This window comes from Gekko japonicus, unplaced genomic scaffold (assembly GCF_001447785.1).
Source record: "Gekko japonicus isolate JY-2015 unplaced genomic scaffold, Gekko_japonicus_V1.1 scaffold2016, whole genome shotgun sequence".
Classification (NCBI taxonomy): Eukaryota; Metazoa; Chordata; class Lepidosauria; order Squamata; family Gekkonidae; genus Gekko; species Gekko japonicus.
Window position 1 is genome coordinate 83,104 of NW_015162541.1, and position 16,455 is coordinate 99,558.

The following is a 16,455-nucleotide window of genomic DNA, read 5'->3' on the forward strand; positions in this document are numbered from 1 at the left end:
GCTGGCTCCCAAGTTGGCCACGCCCAGCAGGAACTCATTAGCATAATAGGCCACACCCAACAGCAGGAACTCATTAGGATTGGCTACATTAGGGGTGTGTGGCCTAACATGCAAAGGAGTTCCTGCTACAAAAAAAGGCCCTGGATTTTGACAACAAACAAGGTAAAGAGAATAAGAAGCAAAAGGTGGGTGTGGCTGGATGAGCACACTTCGGGTAACACAGGGGTGTGGCCGATATATGCTAATGAGCTGTGCTGTCAGGGGTGTGGCCTATTATGCTAATGAGTTCCTGCCCGTAATGACCACGGGGCCTGCCACCCTAGTGGTTTTTATGGGCCCCTCCACGAGCCACGGCTCCCCCCGCCCGGGCCACCTGACCCGACAGCATGGAGGAGGAGGGCAGCACAAGCAGGGGCAGCGGCAGCAGCAAGGCTGGGCTTGAGAGAGCGGCCTGGGCAGGCAGCGAGTGTGAATGGGGCAAGGAGAAGCCTCCATCTCGGGCTTCCACTAGAGGCTCGCTGTGTCGCCCACCATCAGCAGGTAAGCCCAGCCAGCCAGGCAAGGCAGGCACGCCTGGCTGCACTCCATTGTGCCAACAAGCCCACACGCAGCGGCTCTGTGGCCAGCCCGGCCGCTGTGCGCCTCACCTCTCCCAGCCCCAGGAGGGAGCCGAGGGTGGACGTCAGGCTGCACCTTGTGCTGTGGAACTGGGGATCCTTGGGGGGATCCTTGGGGGGATCCTTGGGGGGAGGGGAGCCAGATGCTCTGCAGGGCCTGCCTGCCCTTGCCGAGGGGTGCGTGCGTGTGGAGGGAACCTACAGCCACTGGGCATTACCCCCCCGTGCCCTGGAGCCTGGGGGGTACAGGGCTGCCTTAGGAGTTCTAAGGTGTCCCACCAATTAAATCAAAGCTAATTTAATTAGGGGTGTGTGGCCTAACATGCAAAGACGTTCCTGCTACAAAAAAAGCCCAGGGTTTTGACAACAAAGTAAACAGAATAAGAAGCAAAAATTGGCTACTGCCCGCCCCCCAAGGCCCCCTCCCCACAAAGTCCCCAGCTACGGGGCTGGTTGTCAGTCTTGTGCCTTCCATAGTTGCATCAGGGAGCAATTCCACGCTGTGTGGCTTCTCCTTCACACGGGCCCCGCTTTGGCGGGAGAAGCGGCAGCTGCCAAAATTCTCCCTCCTTACGCACAGCTTCGAAACTCGGAAGCTTTGTCTCCCGTCGAATGAGGCATCTTCATAAAGGGCGGCCGCCTCCAGTCAGGCCCCCTAATCTGGCCTTATTTGGGGCGCAGGTGCCGGAGGGATGGAGGCGGGAGGAGGAGGAGGAGGAGGAAGAGTGGGGAAGAAAGATGGCTGTGAAGAAGGGTGGCCTCCCTGGGAGCCGTGCCCAGCTCCACTGGCCCTGTTCCAGAGCTTCCATTAAGCCGAGGGATCCTATAAATAGCAGCCTCCCCTTCGTGCTCCTTCCCCATCTTCCCTGGAGTGGATGGATGCCGCAGCCTTCTCCTCGGGGTGTGGCACGAGTGGTCAGCCTGTGTCGTGTGTCCCCCCCCCTTTGCAACCCCCAAGTGCTTTCCCCTCGGGGCGGCTGCCCCACAGACCTTGAAAGCGCCGCTCTCCCTGGCCTGTCTTTTCCAGCACCGTCTGCAAGCCTCGCTCGCCCAAGCCCAAGGAAGGCGGTCCACCACCCTTCTCCTCCTCCAGCGGAGTGCTCGGGGCAGGCCTTTGCGAGCTGGACCGGCTCCTGCAGGAACTTAACGCGACCCAGTTCAACATCACAGGTACAAGGGGATGTGGGCAGCGGGCGGGGGGAGCTGGTGCTCAGCGGGTAAATTTCCTTCTGCAGGGGGATATGCCGAGGCTCAGCCCTTACAACGAGAGCAGGTCTTTTTTTTGCACACCACAAAAACGATCCACACCGTTGGATTTAACTGCCGCAGGACACTGTGGATAGCTGCCAGGTTAAATGGCTTGTCAGAAGGATTAGGTGCATCCATGGAAGGGGAGATCTATTGGAAGGACTGCCGGCCTAGCCAGCTTTTTTAAAAAAATAGAGCCTCCATGTACAGGAGCAGTTTATCTTTGAATACCAGACAGTGCTAATGATGTACAACAGAGCGTGGCTCTCACTTCTGTGCTCTGTTTTGGAGTTTCCTAGGGAGTACCTGGCTGGCCAATGTCAAATAAATAAATAAATATGCATGAAATAAAGAAAGTCTGTTGGGCCAGAGGGACTTTTGGGCTAATCCCACGTGCCAGTCCTTGTGTTCTTGCTGGTTCCCTCTTACGTGCAAAGATGGAGCCTCCCCTCCCAATATCAGGTCAAAAAAGAAGAGTTATTAGGAGATCCATGAATTAATATCCAGCCTGATTGGGGTTTTTTTTTTAACCTCTGAATGTCAGCCAAGAGGGTGGGGGAATTGGATCAGGGCTCTCTCTTTGCTCCTTTCCCCCAGATCTCAAACAGTCCTCCGGGGCTGCTGTTTGCCTGGCTCGGAGAAACATGCAGGCTTCATAAAGGCAACCTGTATTATTGTGGGGCAAACGGGGAGGGGGGAGGATTTGAGGTCAGGAAAGTGGGGAGGTTTCACCCACCCTGCGTGGTGCAGCTCTTCTTCAAAACACGCTGGAGGTTCCTCCATGGCTCTCCCGTGGCTCTTTCCTGGTTTTGGTCCTCCGGTGGATGTCAGTTGGCAGTGGGTCACATCCTGCCATTCTGCTTGGCTTAGTCTGGAGCTTTTCTCCAGTGCAGAGCCGCTGGAGGAGGGCTCCCAACTTAGCTGAGCAAAGCGGTGTAGGCGGCCCCTGTTTTTTTTTTTTTAATTTTAAAATGTTTATTAATATTTTATAAGGTTTACAACACAACTAGGAAGTATTTACGATCAGTGAGTTATAGTAATAGAACTTAGCGAATATACTAGCAGTAAACAAAACAGTAGGAGCTGCGGTGGCTCAAGTGGTTAAGACGCTGAACTGCAGGCTGTGGAAGGTCAGTAGTTCAGCAGTTCGAGACCCGGGTGCCGCAAGACGGGGTGAGCTCCCATCTCTAGTTCCAGCTCCTGCCAACCTAGCAGTTCGAAAGCAAGAAATTGCAAGTAGATAAATAGGTACCACTTCGGTGGGAAGGTAACAGCGTTCCGTGCGCCTTGGTGTTTAGTCATGCCGGCCACATGACCACGGAAACGTCTTCGCACAGCGCTGGCTCTTCGGCTTTGAAACGGAGATGAGCACCGCAACCCTAGAGTCGGATTCGGCTGGCTTTCGAGCAAGGGAAGCTTTACCTTTACCTAAACAAAACAGTAAATTACATCCATGCGCATCATAAACAGCGAAGGTTGTCTGTCAGTGCCAGTAAGCACTGCATGGCCAAGCATTGCACCAATCAATATAACAAATCTATCCTATCTAGACGAGTTCTTGATATTTAAGGATGCAGCGGAGTCCAGTGAGAGGGATCATGTGGTTGAATATTATTTGTAGTGACATATTCAAGAAATGGAATCCATTGTTCTGTGAACAGAGTCGTTCTCGGATAAATCTCAGATTGGAGAAGACAGTCGGAGATCTTTTCCAGCACAAAGTGCTCCCGGACCTCGTTGTACCAGAGAGATCTTGTCGGCTGCATCAGTTCAGAGGCACTTTGTGTCCGAAGGGTCAAGTCACGTGTTTACAGTGAGCTGCATCGGTCACATTTTTGATGGCACTGCTTTCAAATGTCGTAATCTAGACTTACTGCCTTGTATGTCTGTTCTGTGGTGTTGTTTGTATATTCTGTAATCTGCCCTGAGTCGCAATGAGAAAGGCGGACTACAACAGAATGAACGGAGAAATGTGTTCTCGGCCCTGGCAGTGGCATTGGGTGGTTAGTGTTGCTAAACTGCGAGTCAGATGAAGCCTTGGTAGTGTTTCCCAGTGTTGCATTTTATCCCCGTTCTCTTTGGACTGCTCCATGAGTCGCAAAGAGGGTGGATTATCTCCCCTAGGAGGATCAGAGGTTAAACTCTTTGGAGCGTCTGGTTGGCCGCTGTGGGGAAACTGGATGCTGCTCTGGATGGCCCGATCCTGCAGGGCAATTCTGTTCCTCCCCTCCCCACCCCCCAAAAGCTCTCCTACCCCCTGGCGGTATGTACCGTTGCCACTGGGTGGTCATCCGGCCCTGTGCCTAGAGAGGGGTGCCCTGGAGCGTTTATCGCTCTCTGGGTCGCGATTGGAAACCTTTAATCAAGAGCCTCAGCCAAGGGCAGGACTGGGGTTTTTTTGCTGCATACCTGTTCCAGTGGGCGTATTGCGCCCCCCTGCCCCCCCCCCCCCCCCCCCGTTTCTTTCCTTCACTTCTTCACTTCCAAAATTATTTATTTATAAAATAAACTTTTAGACCGCCGTTCCCTGTATGCACAAGGCTCCGGGCGGTGAACAGCAATAAAACACATTAATAAATGAATAAATTTATTTATATATTTATTTATACTTTCAATTTGTACCCCGCTCATCCCCGAAGGGCTCTGAGCGGCTTACACGGTGCATGCTGCAGAGACCTATGCAGAAACCCTAACTATGGCCACAGTACATCTGGGGTGGGGGGAGCCCTACCAGGTACCCTCCCGGCTCCGATCGTTCGTTTATCCGGCGAGTGGGCGACTTCTTCCAGTTTTTCTCCGGTGCGTCTTCCACGGCCTCCGCTGTTCTTTCGGCTCTCTGGCGACTCCTCTCGGGGGCTGTTGGTTATGGGCCCTGGTGCGCAGCCGCAGTGGGCGTCACAACGTCCTTTACGGCTCCGGACGTCCTCCTGCTGGCCACGTCATCAGCTGCCGAGCCAACCGCCTCCTTGGGATGTCGCTGCCTCTCTTCATCTCTGTGCTGACCGCCGCCATGTCGCCGCCGCTTCTCGATTCCTCACTCGGCTGGAGCCCAATTTCGAGGGAGGGGTACCCCCCTGTCCTCCTACGGACAGGTACCCATTTACCTAATTGCCCCGAGGGGCTTTCGGACTGCTGGGATGGCAGGAGCTGGGGCAAGGGTCGGGAGCTCACCCCGACCACGGTGGTATTCGAACCGCTGTTACAGCTGTTCGAGATGACTGTTTCTACAGGCATTTAACTGCCTGTGCCACCGCAGTTCAGGAAGGTAAAATAATACACAGCATTCCCAGGCGGCACTAAAAAACTTCAAGTTGCACCACCGCCTCGTGGGGGCAGAAAAACGGGGGGGGGGGGAGGGCCAGATGAGGTGGGGGCCGTCGCTGCCCTCACCCGAAAGCCTAGCGGGACATCTCTGCCTGGCAGGTCCGGAGTTGGGAGTGCTCGGCTCACATCTGCCTGGAAGTTGCATCTTCTGACCCGTATGAGGTCGCCAGGTTGCCTGGAGAAGCCGCCTCTGCCTTGGGACATTCCAAAGGGAGGGGCGCGGCTGCCCCGGCTCCTGCCCTGTTCTTCCAGCGGCCCTTCTGCTCACTCTCTTGGCTTTGAGACCAAACTAGAGTCCTGTTTGCTATGGCAGAAGAGAAGGGAAGGCGGGCATGGCGGCGGCATCCCTCTGCTTACGATCTTCCAAAGGGGGCACAGGCAGAAACTCCTGGTTGGGTGCTGGAAGTCCTAAGTAGGAGGAAACTTTTCTTCTTCCTCCTGCGCGTGGATCCGATCTGATCTCGGGTTGATCGTGGTCAGTACTTGGATGGGAGACCACCGGTGAAGTCCTGGGTCACTAAACAGAGGCGGGCAATGGCAAGCCCCTTCTGTTTGTCTCTTCCCTTGAAAATCATACTAGGAGGGTTGCCATAAGTCACTGTGACTTGGCTGCACTTTCCACAACCAGACACGAGTGTATTAACTCCGTGCTAAGACCGGAGTGCCGCGTGATGGGAGTGAGCTCCCGTCTCTGGCCCCAGCTCCTGCCAACCTAGCAGCTCGAAAGCAAGAAATTGCTAATAGATAAATAGGTACCGCTTCGGTGGGAAGGTAACAGCGTTCCGTGTGCCTCAGCGTCTAGTTATGCCGGCCACATGACCACGGACTCGTCTCTGGACAGCGCTGGCTCTTCGGCTTGGAAACGGAGATGAGCACCGCATCCCTAGAGTCGGATTCGACTGGCTTTCGAGCAAGGGAAACCTTTACCTAAGGGAACGGCAAGAGTGGATGATAGGAAAATGGCAGGGAAGCTGAATGCTTTTTTTGCCTCTGTCTTCACTGTGGAAGGTGGGAGGTGCTTGCCTACTGCAGAACTGCTGATTCTGGGAGGGGTGTTGAAGGAGCTGAGTCGGACTGAAGTGATGAGAGAGGAGGTCCTACAACTGATGGACAGATTAAAGGTAAAGGTAAAGGTTCCCTTGCTCGAAAGCCAGTCGAGTCCGACTCTAGAGTTGCGGTGCTTATCTACGTTTCAAAGCCGAAGAGCCAGCGCTGTCCGAAGACGTTTCCGTGGTCATGTGGCCGGCATGACTAAACACCAAGGCGCACGGAACGCTGTTACCTTCCCACCAAAGTGGTACCTATTTATCTACTTGCAATTTCTTGCTTTCGAACTGGTAGGTTGGCAGGAGATGGACAGATTAGGAACTGACAAATCACCAGGCCCAGATGGCATACATCCAAGAGTTGTGAAAGAACTCAAATGTGAACTTGTGGACCTCCTGACAAAAATATGCACCCTATCACTAAAATCTGCCTCCATTCCCAAGGACTGGACGGTACCTAATGTAACCCCCATCTTTAAAAAAGGTTCCAGGGGAGATCCGGGAAATTACAGGCTGGTCAGTCTAGTGTTGATACCGGGTAAGTTGGTGGAATCCATTATTAAAGATAGAACTAGTAGGCACACTGGTGAACAAAAGCTATTGTGGAGGAATCAGCATGGGTTCTGTAAGGGAAGATCTTGTCTCACTAAACTTTTATGGTTCTTTGTGGGGGTGAACAAGCATGTGGACAACAAGGGTGACCGAATAGATGCTGTTTACCCAGACTTCCAGAAAGCTTTTGATAACGTTCATCTTCAAAGGCTCCTAAGTAAACTCAGCAGTCATAGGATAAGAGGACAAGCCCTCTTGTGATTAAAAACTGATTAATTAACAGGAAACAGAGAGTGAGTATAAATGGGCAGTTTTCACAGTGGGAGGTTGTTGGGGGATTCTTAATTTTAAAGTAAATCAGCAGAGTATTAAAGAGGCAGAGTCCATGGTGTGTTTAAAAGTATAAAAGTTTACTACAACCTAGCATGGGGAAAAGGTACACAGGATGTAAAATAACATAGCGCTAATATTCCCACATCCTTACAGCTAGACTGAAAATGGCAGAAGAGACTTCTTCTTCTTGGTAAGAACAAAGAACCATAAAATGCTAATACTTGGCACTCTGGTCTCCAATCAGAACAACAAACTAGATCTGAAGTTGCTGGGCTTTCTAACTCTCTAAACAGATTGGTTACAAACAAACATGTGACTTAACAAACATCATTAACCCAGTAAATACTGAAGAAGTGTTTTAACTTGTAACACCCAACAGAGGTGGCAATCAGTGGGGTATTGCAGGGCTTGGTACTACATCTGTTGCTTTTTAACTTGTTCATTAATGATTTGGAGTTGGGAGTAAGCAGTGAAGTGGCTAAGTTTGCAGATGACGCTAAGTCGTTCAGGGTGGTGGAAAACCAGGGAGGATGGTGAGGCACTCCAGAGGGATCTGTCGAGGCTGGGCAAGTGGGCGTCAACGTGACAACCGAGTTTCAGTGTGGGCAATGCAAAGTAATGCACAATGGAGCAAAAAAAAAAAAAAAATCCAGACTATAAATACACGTTGATTGGGGTCTGAACTGAATGTAACTGACCAGGAGAGAGATCTTGGAGTCATGGTAGATAATTCACTGAAAATGTTGACTCAGTGTGTCGCTGTGCTGGGGATTATTAGGAAGGGAATTGAAAACAAATCAGCCAGCATCATAATGCTCCTGTATAAATCTGTGGCGTGGCCTCATTTGGAATACTGTGTACAGTTCCGGTCACTGCACCTCAAAAAAGATATGATAGGAAAAAGTGCAAAAAAGGGCAACTAAAATGATTAAGGAGATGGAACACTTTCCCTATAAAGAAAGGTTAAAGAGGTTAGGTCTCTTTAGCTTGGAGATATGATGACAGAGGGGTGACATGACAGAGGTTTACAAAATTATGCATGGGATAGAGAAGGTAGAGAAAGAAGTACTTTTCTCCCTTTCTCACAATACAAGAACTTGTGGGCACTCAATGAAATTGATGAGCGGTAGGTTTAGAACAGATAAAAGGAAGTACTTCTTCACCCAAAGAGTAATTAGAGTAAGAGTGGAATTCACTGTCACAGGAAGTGGAGGCAGCTACAAGCATAGACAGCTTCCAGAAGGGATTGGATAAACTTTTGGAGCAGAGGTCTATCAGTGGCTATTAGCCACAAGGTATAGATGGAATACTATGTCTGGGGCAGTGATGCTTTGTATTCTTGGTGCTTGGGGCGGCCACAGTGGGAGGGCTTTTGGAGTATGGCCCCGCTGGTGGACCTCCTGATGGCACCTGGGTTTTGGCCACTGTGTGACACAGAGTGCTGGACTGAATGGCCCACTGGCCTGATCCAACATTGGCTTCTCTCTTGTTCTTATGTTCTTCTTATGTTCTTAGCATTCTGCTTCCCCCTGCTGGCGAGCATCTGAAACAGCAGGAGGATAACATTAATTTTTATCCGTCCTTCTCTTCGCCCCTCCTTTCTTGTCCTCCACAGATGAAATAATGTCCCAGTTTCCATCCAGCAAAAGTCCCAATGGGGAGAAGGGCAAAGACAGGTCAGAAGATTCTGCAGATGGTGGTTCTTTATCTCGGTAAGTGTGTGACTGTTGGAATCAGGGCTTTTTTTGTAGAAAAAGCACAGCAGGAACTCATTAGCATAACAGGCCACACCCAACAGCTTTGGTATAAGTAGCTGTTTTAACATCTGTCAGTAGCTAGATCTTTTAGCAATGCCCTTGCAGGAGTTTTGCCTGTAAAATATCCCTGCATTGACTGGGGATTGTGAGAGCCACCTGGCCCTCTCTGATGGTGTGTTCATCTTGTCAGGCCCGCAGCTCCTGCAAAGCCATCGGCCACATCGGCTACCCTGGAGCTGGACAAGCTGATGGCCTCTCTGTCAGATTTCCGGGTCCAGAGCAACGTGAGTGTGGGGCTTGGCTAGCACTGGGGCGGAGCAGAGGGGAGGGGAGTTGGTTGTTTCTCTAGGCTGTGCTTGGGCAGTTGCAGCCTACAAGAGAAGACCGGGTACTGAACCCCACGTCCTGCAATTCCCAGAATTCATTTTCAAACAAGTTTCTAGTCCTTATGGTTACCGAGCCAGGGAGCAGAGCCTGGTAGAATTACACAAGCTGTTCGTCTTTCTTTGTGAGAAAGGGGAAGATTTCCCAAGGGGAGCAGTTCAGTGCCCTCCCTGAGCCAAGCCACCTTGGACATGCAAAGTAAGGATTATACACATAACAGAAATTGTAGAAGCAGAATTATGTAAAAGAATCCCATGTGGATCTGTTTTTACTTCATTTCTGCTCATGAGATTCAACTTTTGGCACAAAATTCGCTTTACTTGGTTCAGAACAATGATTTCCTTCTTCAAAGCGCAGCCGCACTTATTTTCCATCAGCCTAGTGGAGGGAAGAGCCCCCGTGTGGAATATGCCGCTTGAAACAAGGGCAGTACCTGTCAGTAGCTAGATCTTTTAGCAAGGCCCTTGCAGGAGTTTTGCCTGTAGAATATCTCTGCATTGACTGGGGATTGTGAGAACCGCCTGGCCCTCCCTGATGGTGTGTTCATCTTGTCAGGCCTGCAGCTCCTGCAAAGCCATCGGCCACATCGGCGACCCTGGAGCTGGACAAGCTGATGGCCTCTCTGTCAGATTTCCGGGTCCAGAGCAACGTGAGTGTGGGGCTTGGCTAGCACTGGGGCGGAGCAGAGGGGAGGGGAGTTGGTTGTTTCTCTAGGCTGTGCTTGGGCAATTGCAGCCTACAAGAGAAGAAACCGGGTACTGAACCCCACGTCCTGCAATTCCCAGAATTCATTTTCAAACAAGTTTCTAGTCCTTATGGTTACCGAGCCAGGGAGCAGAGCCTGGTAGAATTACAGAAGCTGTTTGTCTTTCTTTGTGAGAAAGAGGAAGATTTCCCAAGGGGAGCAGTTCAGCGCCCTCCCTGAGCCAAGCCACTTTGGACATGCAAAGTAAGGATTATATACCTAACAGAAATTGTAGAAGCAGAATTATGTAAAAGAATCCCATGTGAATCTGTTTTTACTTCGTTTCTGCTCATGGGATTCAATTTTTGGCACAAAATTTGGTTCACTTGGTTCAGAACAATGATTTCCTTCTTCAAAGCACAGCCGCACTTATTTTCCATCAGCCTAGTGGAGGGAAGAGCCCCCGTGTGGACTATGCCGCTTGAAACAAGGGCAGGACAGAAGGAAGCACCCTGAAAAACTTTGCCAGGGGACCCCTCGTGCCTCTTGGCTGTGAATCCCCCCAGGCCAATTTGGACAGTTTTCAAAAAATGTCACCCCGTTCTTGTTTAGATGTCGTTGAAATGTTTCTAACTTGGTTCTGCTTGCAAAAAGTATCTTTGTAAATGGATCCAACTCCCTCTAGAATGGTGCAGGAAGGGCAAGTCCTGTTATCTGCTAATCAGAGGAGGAAGGTGGTTACCGTATTTTCCGGCGTATAAGACGACTGGGCGTATAAGACGACCCTCAACTTTTCCAGTTAAAATATAGAGTTTGGGATATACTTGTTTTGTTTTTCGGTTGTTTGCTATGCTCAAAGCGCAGCATGTACTACTGAAAGCGATAGAAAGACCAGAGTACCGTATTTACCGGCGTATAAGACGACCCCCCATTTCTGAGAAGATTTCCCTGGGTTAAAAAGTAGTCTTATACACCAGAAAATACAGTACTTCCTTCCACAGACGCTTGAGGTGCTGCTCGCTGCTTGAACCTGGGAAATTCACCCACAAATTGGAATAGTGGCAAGTCGAACCTGGTTTCGGCTGAGTGGATCCAGTTTCATTTGATTGCTGTGCTGCTCTTGTGACTAAAATTGGCTGTTCCATTCTAGAAGGAGAGTCGGATGGAGGCATTGATGTGGACAACAGGATAGGCTGTTCTTGAAAAAGAGCAGTTTCTGTCAGAGCTCTCTCATCCCCACCTACCTCACAGGGTGTCTGTTGTGGGGAGGGGAAGGGAAAGGAGTTTGTGAGCTGCTCTGAGACTCCTTCGGGTAGTGAAGGGAGATTAGAGTCCGCACACTTAACCACTACACCAAACTGGTTTAGATGTCGTTGAAATGTTTCTAACTTGGTTCTGCTTGCGAGAAGTATCTTTGTAAATGGATCCAACTCCCTCTAGAATGGTGCAGGAAGGGCAGGTCCTGTTATCTGCTAATCAGAGGAGGAAGGTGGTTACTTCCTTCCACAGACGCTTGAGGTGCTGCTCGCTGCTTGAACCTGGGAAATTCATCCCCAAATTGGAATAGTGGCAAGTCGAACCTGGTTTCGGCTGAGTGGATCCAGTTTCATTTGATCGCTGTGCTGCTCTTGTGACTATAGTTGGCTGTTCCATTTTAGAAGGAGAGTCGGGTGGAGGCATTGATGCGGACAACAGGATAGGCTATCCTTGAAAAAGAGCAGCTTCTGTCAGAGCTCTCTCGGCCCCACCTACCTCACAAGGTGTCTGTTGTGGGGAGGGGAAGGGAAAGGAGTTTGTAAGCTGCTCTGAGACTCCTTCGGGTAGTGAAGGGCGGGGTATAAATCCAATCTCTTCTTGTCTCAAGAGCAGTTTCTGTCAAGAGCTCTCTCAGCCCCACCTACCTCACAGGGTGTCTGTTGTGGGGGGGGAGAGAGAAAGGAGTTTGTAAGCCGCTCTGAGACACCTCTGGGTAGTGAAGGGCGGGGTATAAATCCAATCTCTTCTTCTTCTTCTAGGCAAGGTGCTCAACTCAAAAAGTGGTTCTGGCCCTGCCTGGAGGACTCACCGTTCTTGAGGACTCTTGGCCCCGTTTGACTTCTCGCCCCTTTCCCCTTCTAGCTCCCTGCAGCTGCTCCATCGACCGTGTCCCCTCCCCCCGCTCCTGCCCGGGTGTCCTCGGCCCAGCTGCCGCTGCTCTCGTCCGTCTGCCCCAGCCCCCCTGCGGCGCCCTCACAGACGTCCCCGGCCCAGCCCAGCGGGAACCTGGATAGCATGCTTGTCATGCTGGAGTCTGACCTCAGCCGCCAGGGGATCTCCACCACCGCCAAGGGGCTGTGCGCTTCGTGTCAGAAGCCCATCGCGGGGCAGGTGAGCGGCAGCGGCGGCAGGGGAGGTGGGTGGATGCTGCTACCAAAGATGGGAATGGAGGTAGACCAGATCGGGGTTAGGCTGAGAGTGGCCCGTGAACTAGGGTTGCTGCCCGCGATTTTCAACTGCTGCAAGAATTCTCCCAGGGAATGTGCTGTTTCCAGCAGCCGTGGAAGGAAGGGACCCACGAGAGACAGCCACGGTGCTCAGTTTGGGCTGTGGCGGCCTGAGGTGATGATGCTCGTGGAATGATTTCAGGCGAGGCTGTAGTCTCTCTGCTCGATTTGGCTCACGAAGTTTCCAGGAGGTAAACACGACGTGGGACGGATTACAATCCAGGGCGAGCCTTTGAGATAAAGCGAGGAGATTTCAGGCGTAAGGAAGGGAGAGGAGGGGAGCTGGAAAACTTTGGAAGAAAAGGGGGGTGGGGAGGTCCTTTTGTTTTCTCTTTTGTGACCCACTGGTTAAATGCACCCTTCCTTTCCTTGGTTACCCTGTCGTCTTCCCTCTTCACCCAGGTCGTAACGGCGCTGGGGAGCACCTGGCACCCGGAGCATTTTGTCTGCACCCACTGCCAGAAGGAGATGGGGGGCAGCAACTTCTTCGAGAAGGACGGCGCCCCCTACTGCGAGAGAGACTACTTCCAGCTCTTCTCTCCCCGCTGCGGCCTCTGCAACGAGCCCATCCTGGATGTGAGTGGCCTCAGCGCCCTTTCCATCCTTCCTCTCTGTCGTGCCCCACACAGCTTTGAGAAGTGGCTGTTTTGAGCTAGCCGGATAGCCCAGGCTAGCCTGATCTCGCCAGATCTCAGAAGCTAAGCAGGGTCAGCCCTGGCTAGTATTTGGATGGGAGGCCACCAAAGGAAGCCCAGGGTCACGACACGGAGGCCGGCCATGGCAAACCACCTCTGAACGCCTCTTGCCTTGAAACCCCCATCAGGGGTCGCCAGAAGTCAGCTGCAACTTGACAGCAAAAAGAAAAAAAAGTCTGGATATCTGTAATAAGTTTCATGAGAGGCTGTGAACGGAACGGATGGAATTCTAGTCATTTATTTCTCATCCCTCTCTGCCACGTTATGAGATCTGGTGTGCCAAGATACGGCGTACCAAGAAGAATGGGGAAGGGGAGTATTGCTTTTTTGTGTCCTAATCCCAAATGTATCAAAAGCAGGCCTTGGGGGGGGGGGGGAGGAGGGCAAACTCTTCCTGGACCACTTTGGTAAGTTCTGAGGATGGACTGCCATTGGGTGTGCCTCTGCAGCGCCTCCGGTGGCCATTTATTTATTTGTTTCTATTTTACATTTCTGGATTGCCCAATCCCTGAGTGCACCAGGCTCGGGGCAATTCACAACAGATTAAAACATCGTCAGGAGCTGCGGTGGCTCAAGTGGTTAAGACGCTGAACTGCAGGCTGTGGAAGGTCAGTAGTTCAGCAGTTCGAGACCCGGGTGCCGCATGACGGAGTGAGCTCCCGTCTCTAGTTCCAGCTCCTGCCAACCTAGCAGTTCGAAAGCAAGACATTGCAAGTAGATAAATAGGGACCACTTCGGTGGGAAGGGAACAGCGTTCCGTGTGCCTTGGTGTTTAGTCATGCCGGCCACATGACCACGGAAACGTCTTCGGACAGCGCTGGCTCTTCGGCTTTGAAACGGAGATGAGCACCGCAACCCTAGAGTCGGATTCGACTGGCTTTCGAGCAAGGGAGACCTTTACCTTTACTTTAAAACATCGTCATAATGCTATGAAAGACAACATTAAGACCTCAAAATCATCAGTCAGTCGATCCCAATTTAGTCGTCTCCAGATGGCGTCCATAATCAGTCTAAAACCCACTCTGGACTGCTCTTCCATCGCGCGGGCAGGTTAAGGAGGAGGCCGAAGGGGGCAAGAGGGAAGAAAAGAGGAGGGTGCCGGCTGTGGTGGAAAACCGTCGCTGCCCTCAGCCAAAATCCTGGCGGAACGTCTCTGCCTGACAGGCTCTACGGAATGGCATGAGATCCCGCAGGGCCCTGGTGGTAGCCGGCAGAATGCCGGGTGCCACACCTGTTGCCCCCTCCCGCATCAACACGGACCTCTGCCCGTCTGGCCACTCAGGGAACCAACCCTGCTCAGCAATGTGGTTTAGTGCACAGCAGTGGCTGGCAGTGCCTAAAATGGTGGTGGAAAGTACCGTCAAGTCACAGCCAACCTATGGAGACCCCCTCAGGGGTCGTTTTCAAGGCAAGAGATGTTCAGAGGCGGCTTTGCCATTGCCTGCCTCTGTGTGGTGACCCTGGGCTGCCTTGGGGGGGGGTGTCTCCCATCTAAGTCCTAACCAGAGCCGACCCTGCTTAGCTTCTGAGAATGGGCTAGCTTGGGCCCTCCAGGTCAGGGGGGCAGTGTATTAAATAGCAGCATGAGACATAAGAACATAAGAGAACATGAGAGACGCCAATGTTGTATCAGGCCAATGGCCCATCCAGTCCAACACTCTGTATCACACAGTGGCCAGAAATACCAGGTGCCATCGGGAAGTCCACCAGTGGGGCCAGGACACTAGAAGCCCTCCCACTGTTGACCCCCCCAAGCACCAAGATGACAGAGCATCACTTGCCCCAGAGCCCCTATCTATACCTTGTGGCTAATAGCCACTGATGGACCTCTGCTCCATATGCTTATCTAGTTCCCTTTTGAAGCCGCCCATGCTTGTGGCCGCCGCCACCTCTTGTGGCAGTGAATTCCATGTGTTGATCACTCTTTGGGTGAAGAAGCACTTCCTTTTATCCGTTCTAACCCGACCGCTCAGCAATTTCATGGAGTGCCCACGAGTTCTGAAAGCACCTGTGGGCTAAACAAGACCCCCTGCTTTACTTCATACCTCAGACTTTGCCACGGAATAGTCTTGTATCATCTGCCTCATCATCCCAGATGACAAACAGGATGACGAGGCAGATGATACAAGACTATTCCGTGGCAAAGTCTGAGGTAGGAAGTAAAGCAGGGGTCTTGCTTTCGGAATTTTGAGAGAGGGTAGTGGCCCCACCACAAAATGGCTGCCACAGGGGATCCTAGTTCTCCCTCAGAGATATTTTTATAAAAACATAAAGTTAAATGAAACAAAACATTTGCCAGGTGGGGGGTGGAGGAAGAGGAATGGAGGATTTCAGTTTTTGTAGGGATCCAAGAAAACATTCAGATAACAGTATAATTACCCCAAACTTGCTAATATTAATCCAATTGTCGTAAATTGTGGTGTGTGGCCTTTAACTATCAGCTGCAGGATCGGGGACTCTGATAGGGGAATCCAGTTGAAGCCAGCACCCAAGAGCCTTCCGTGGATTTCAGCTGTTGTTGTCAGTGGAGGTTATTTTGGATGCAACAGGTATTAGGGCAATGGGGTGGTTTTCCCTGGCTGAGACTGGGGCAGTTTAATAATCCATTCACCCCAACAAGCAGAGGAGGAAGACGAAGGGAATAGATAATTTACACTGCCCCAATTTCTCAGCCAGGGAAACCCATCCCATTATCCTAACACCTGCCACATCCACAATATACCTTCACACGGGGAGCGGGGTGTTTACTCGAAACTAAATTAATAATTGTATGGCGTTGTGTGTAGAATAGCCAGGAGATCCGAAGATTGTCTGGCAGCCACAAGTTCTAGCTCCTAGCCTTATGCTAGTGATGAGCAGGGTGTTTACTCGAAACTAAATTAATAATTGTATGGCGTTGTGTGTAGAATAGCCAGGAGATCCGAAGATTGTCTGGCAGCCACAAGTTCTAGCTCCTAGCCTTATGCTAGTGATGAGCAGGGTGTTTACTCGAAACTAAATTAATCATTGTATGGCGTTGTGTGTAGAATAGCCAGGATATCCGAAGATTGTCTGGCAAGCCACAAGTTCTAGCTCCTAGCCTTATGCTAGTGATGAGCTAGACTTGTGTTTAGGGGCTAAGAGCTCTGAAAGAACTGTGACTGGCCCACGTTCACCCTGCTGGCTTCCAGCAGAGGAGTGGGAAAACGAACCTGGTTCTCCAGATTAGAGCCCGCCATTCTTTAACCACTATACCAATCTGGCTCTCAAAACAATTTTGCCACATCGAATTGTTTCCCCCCCCCCCCATGAGCAGTGGAAGGGGGGACAGAGGGACCTTCGTTCGCGCACG

The 16,455-nt window shown here is 51.3% G+C and overlaps 1 protein-coding gene across 2 annotated transcripts in view; it reads left to right on the forward strand.

Moving 5' to 3' along the window:
- The window catches only part of TGFB1I1 (transforming growth factor beta 1 induced transcript 1), a 25,064-nt gene that overhangs the window by 1,453 nt on the left and 7,156 nt on the right, over nt 1-16,455 (forward strand). The window contains exons 2-6 of one of the 2 annotated variants that reach the window (XM_015406318.1): nt 1,645-1,787; nt 8,736-8,832; nt 9,068-9,161; nt 12,065-12,313; nt 12,832-13,005. In XM_015406318.1, the coding sequence (XP_015261804.1) occupies nt 1,645-1,787; nt 8,736-8,832; nt 9,068-9,161; nt 12,065-12,313; nt 12,832-13,005 (757 nt within the window). Of the gene's footprint in view, nt 1-1,644; nt 1,788-8,735; nt 8,833-9,067; nt 9,162-9,816; nt 9,911-12,064; nt 12,314-12,831; nt 13,006-16,455 lie in introns of both variants that reach the window. The other variant, XM_015406317.1, reaches the window with a different exon arrangement.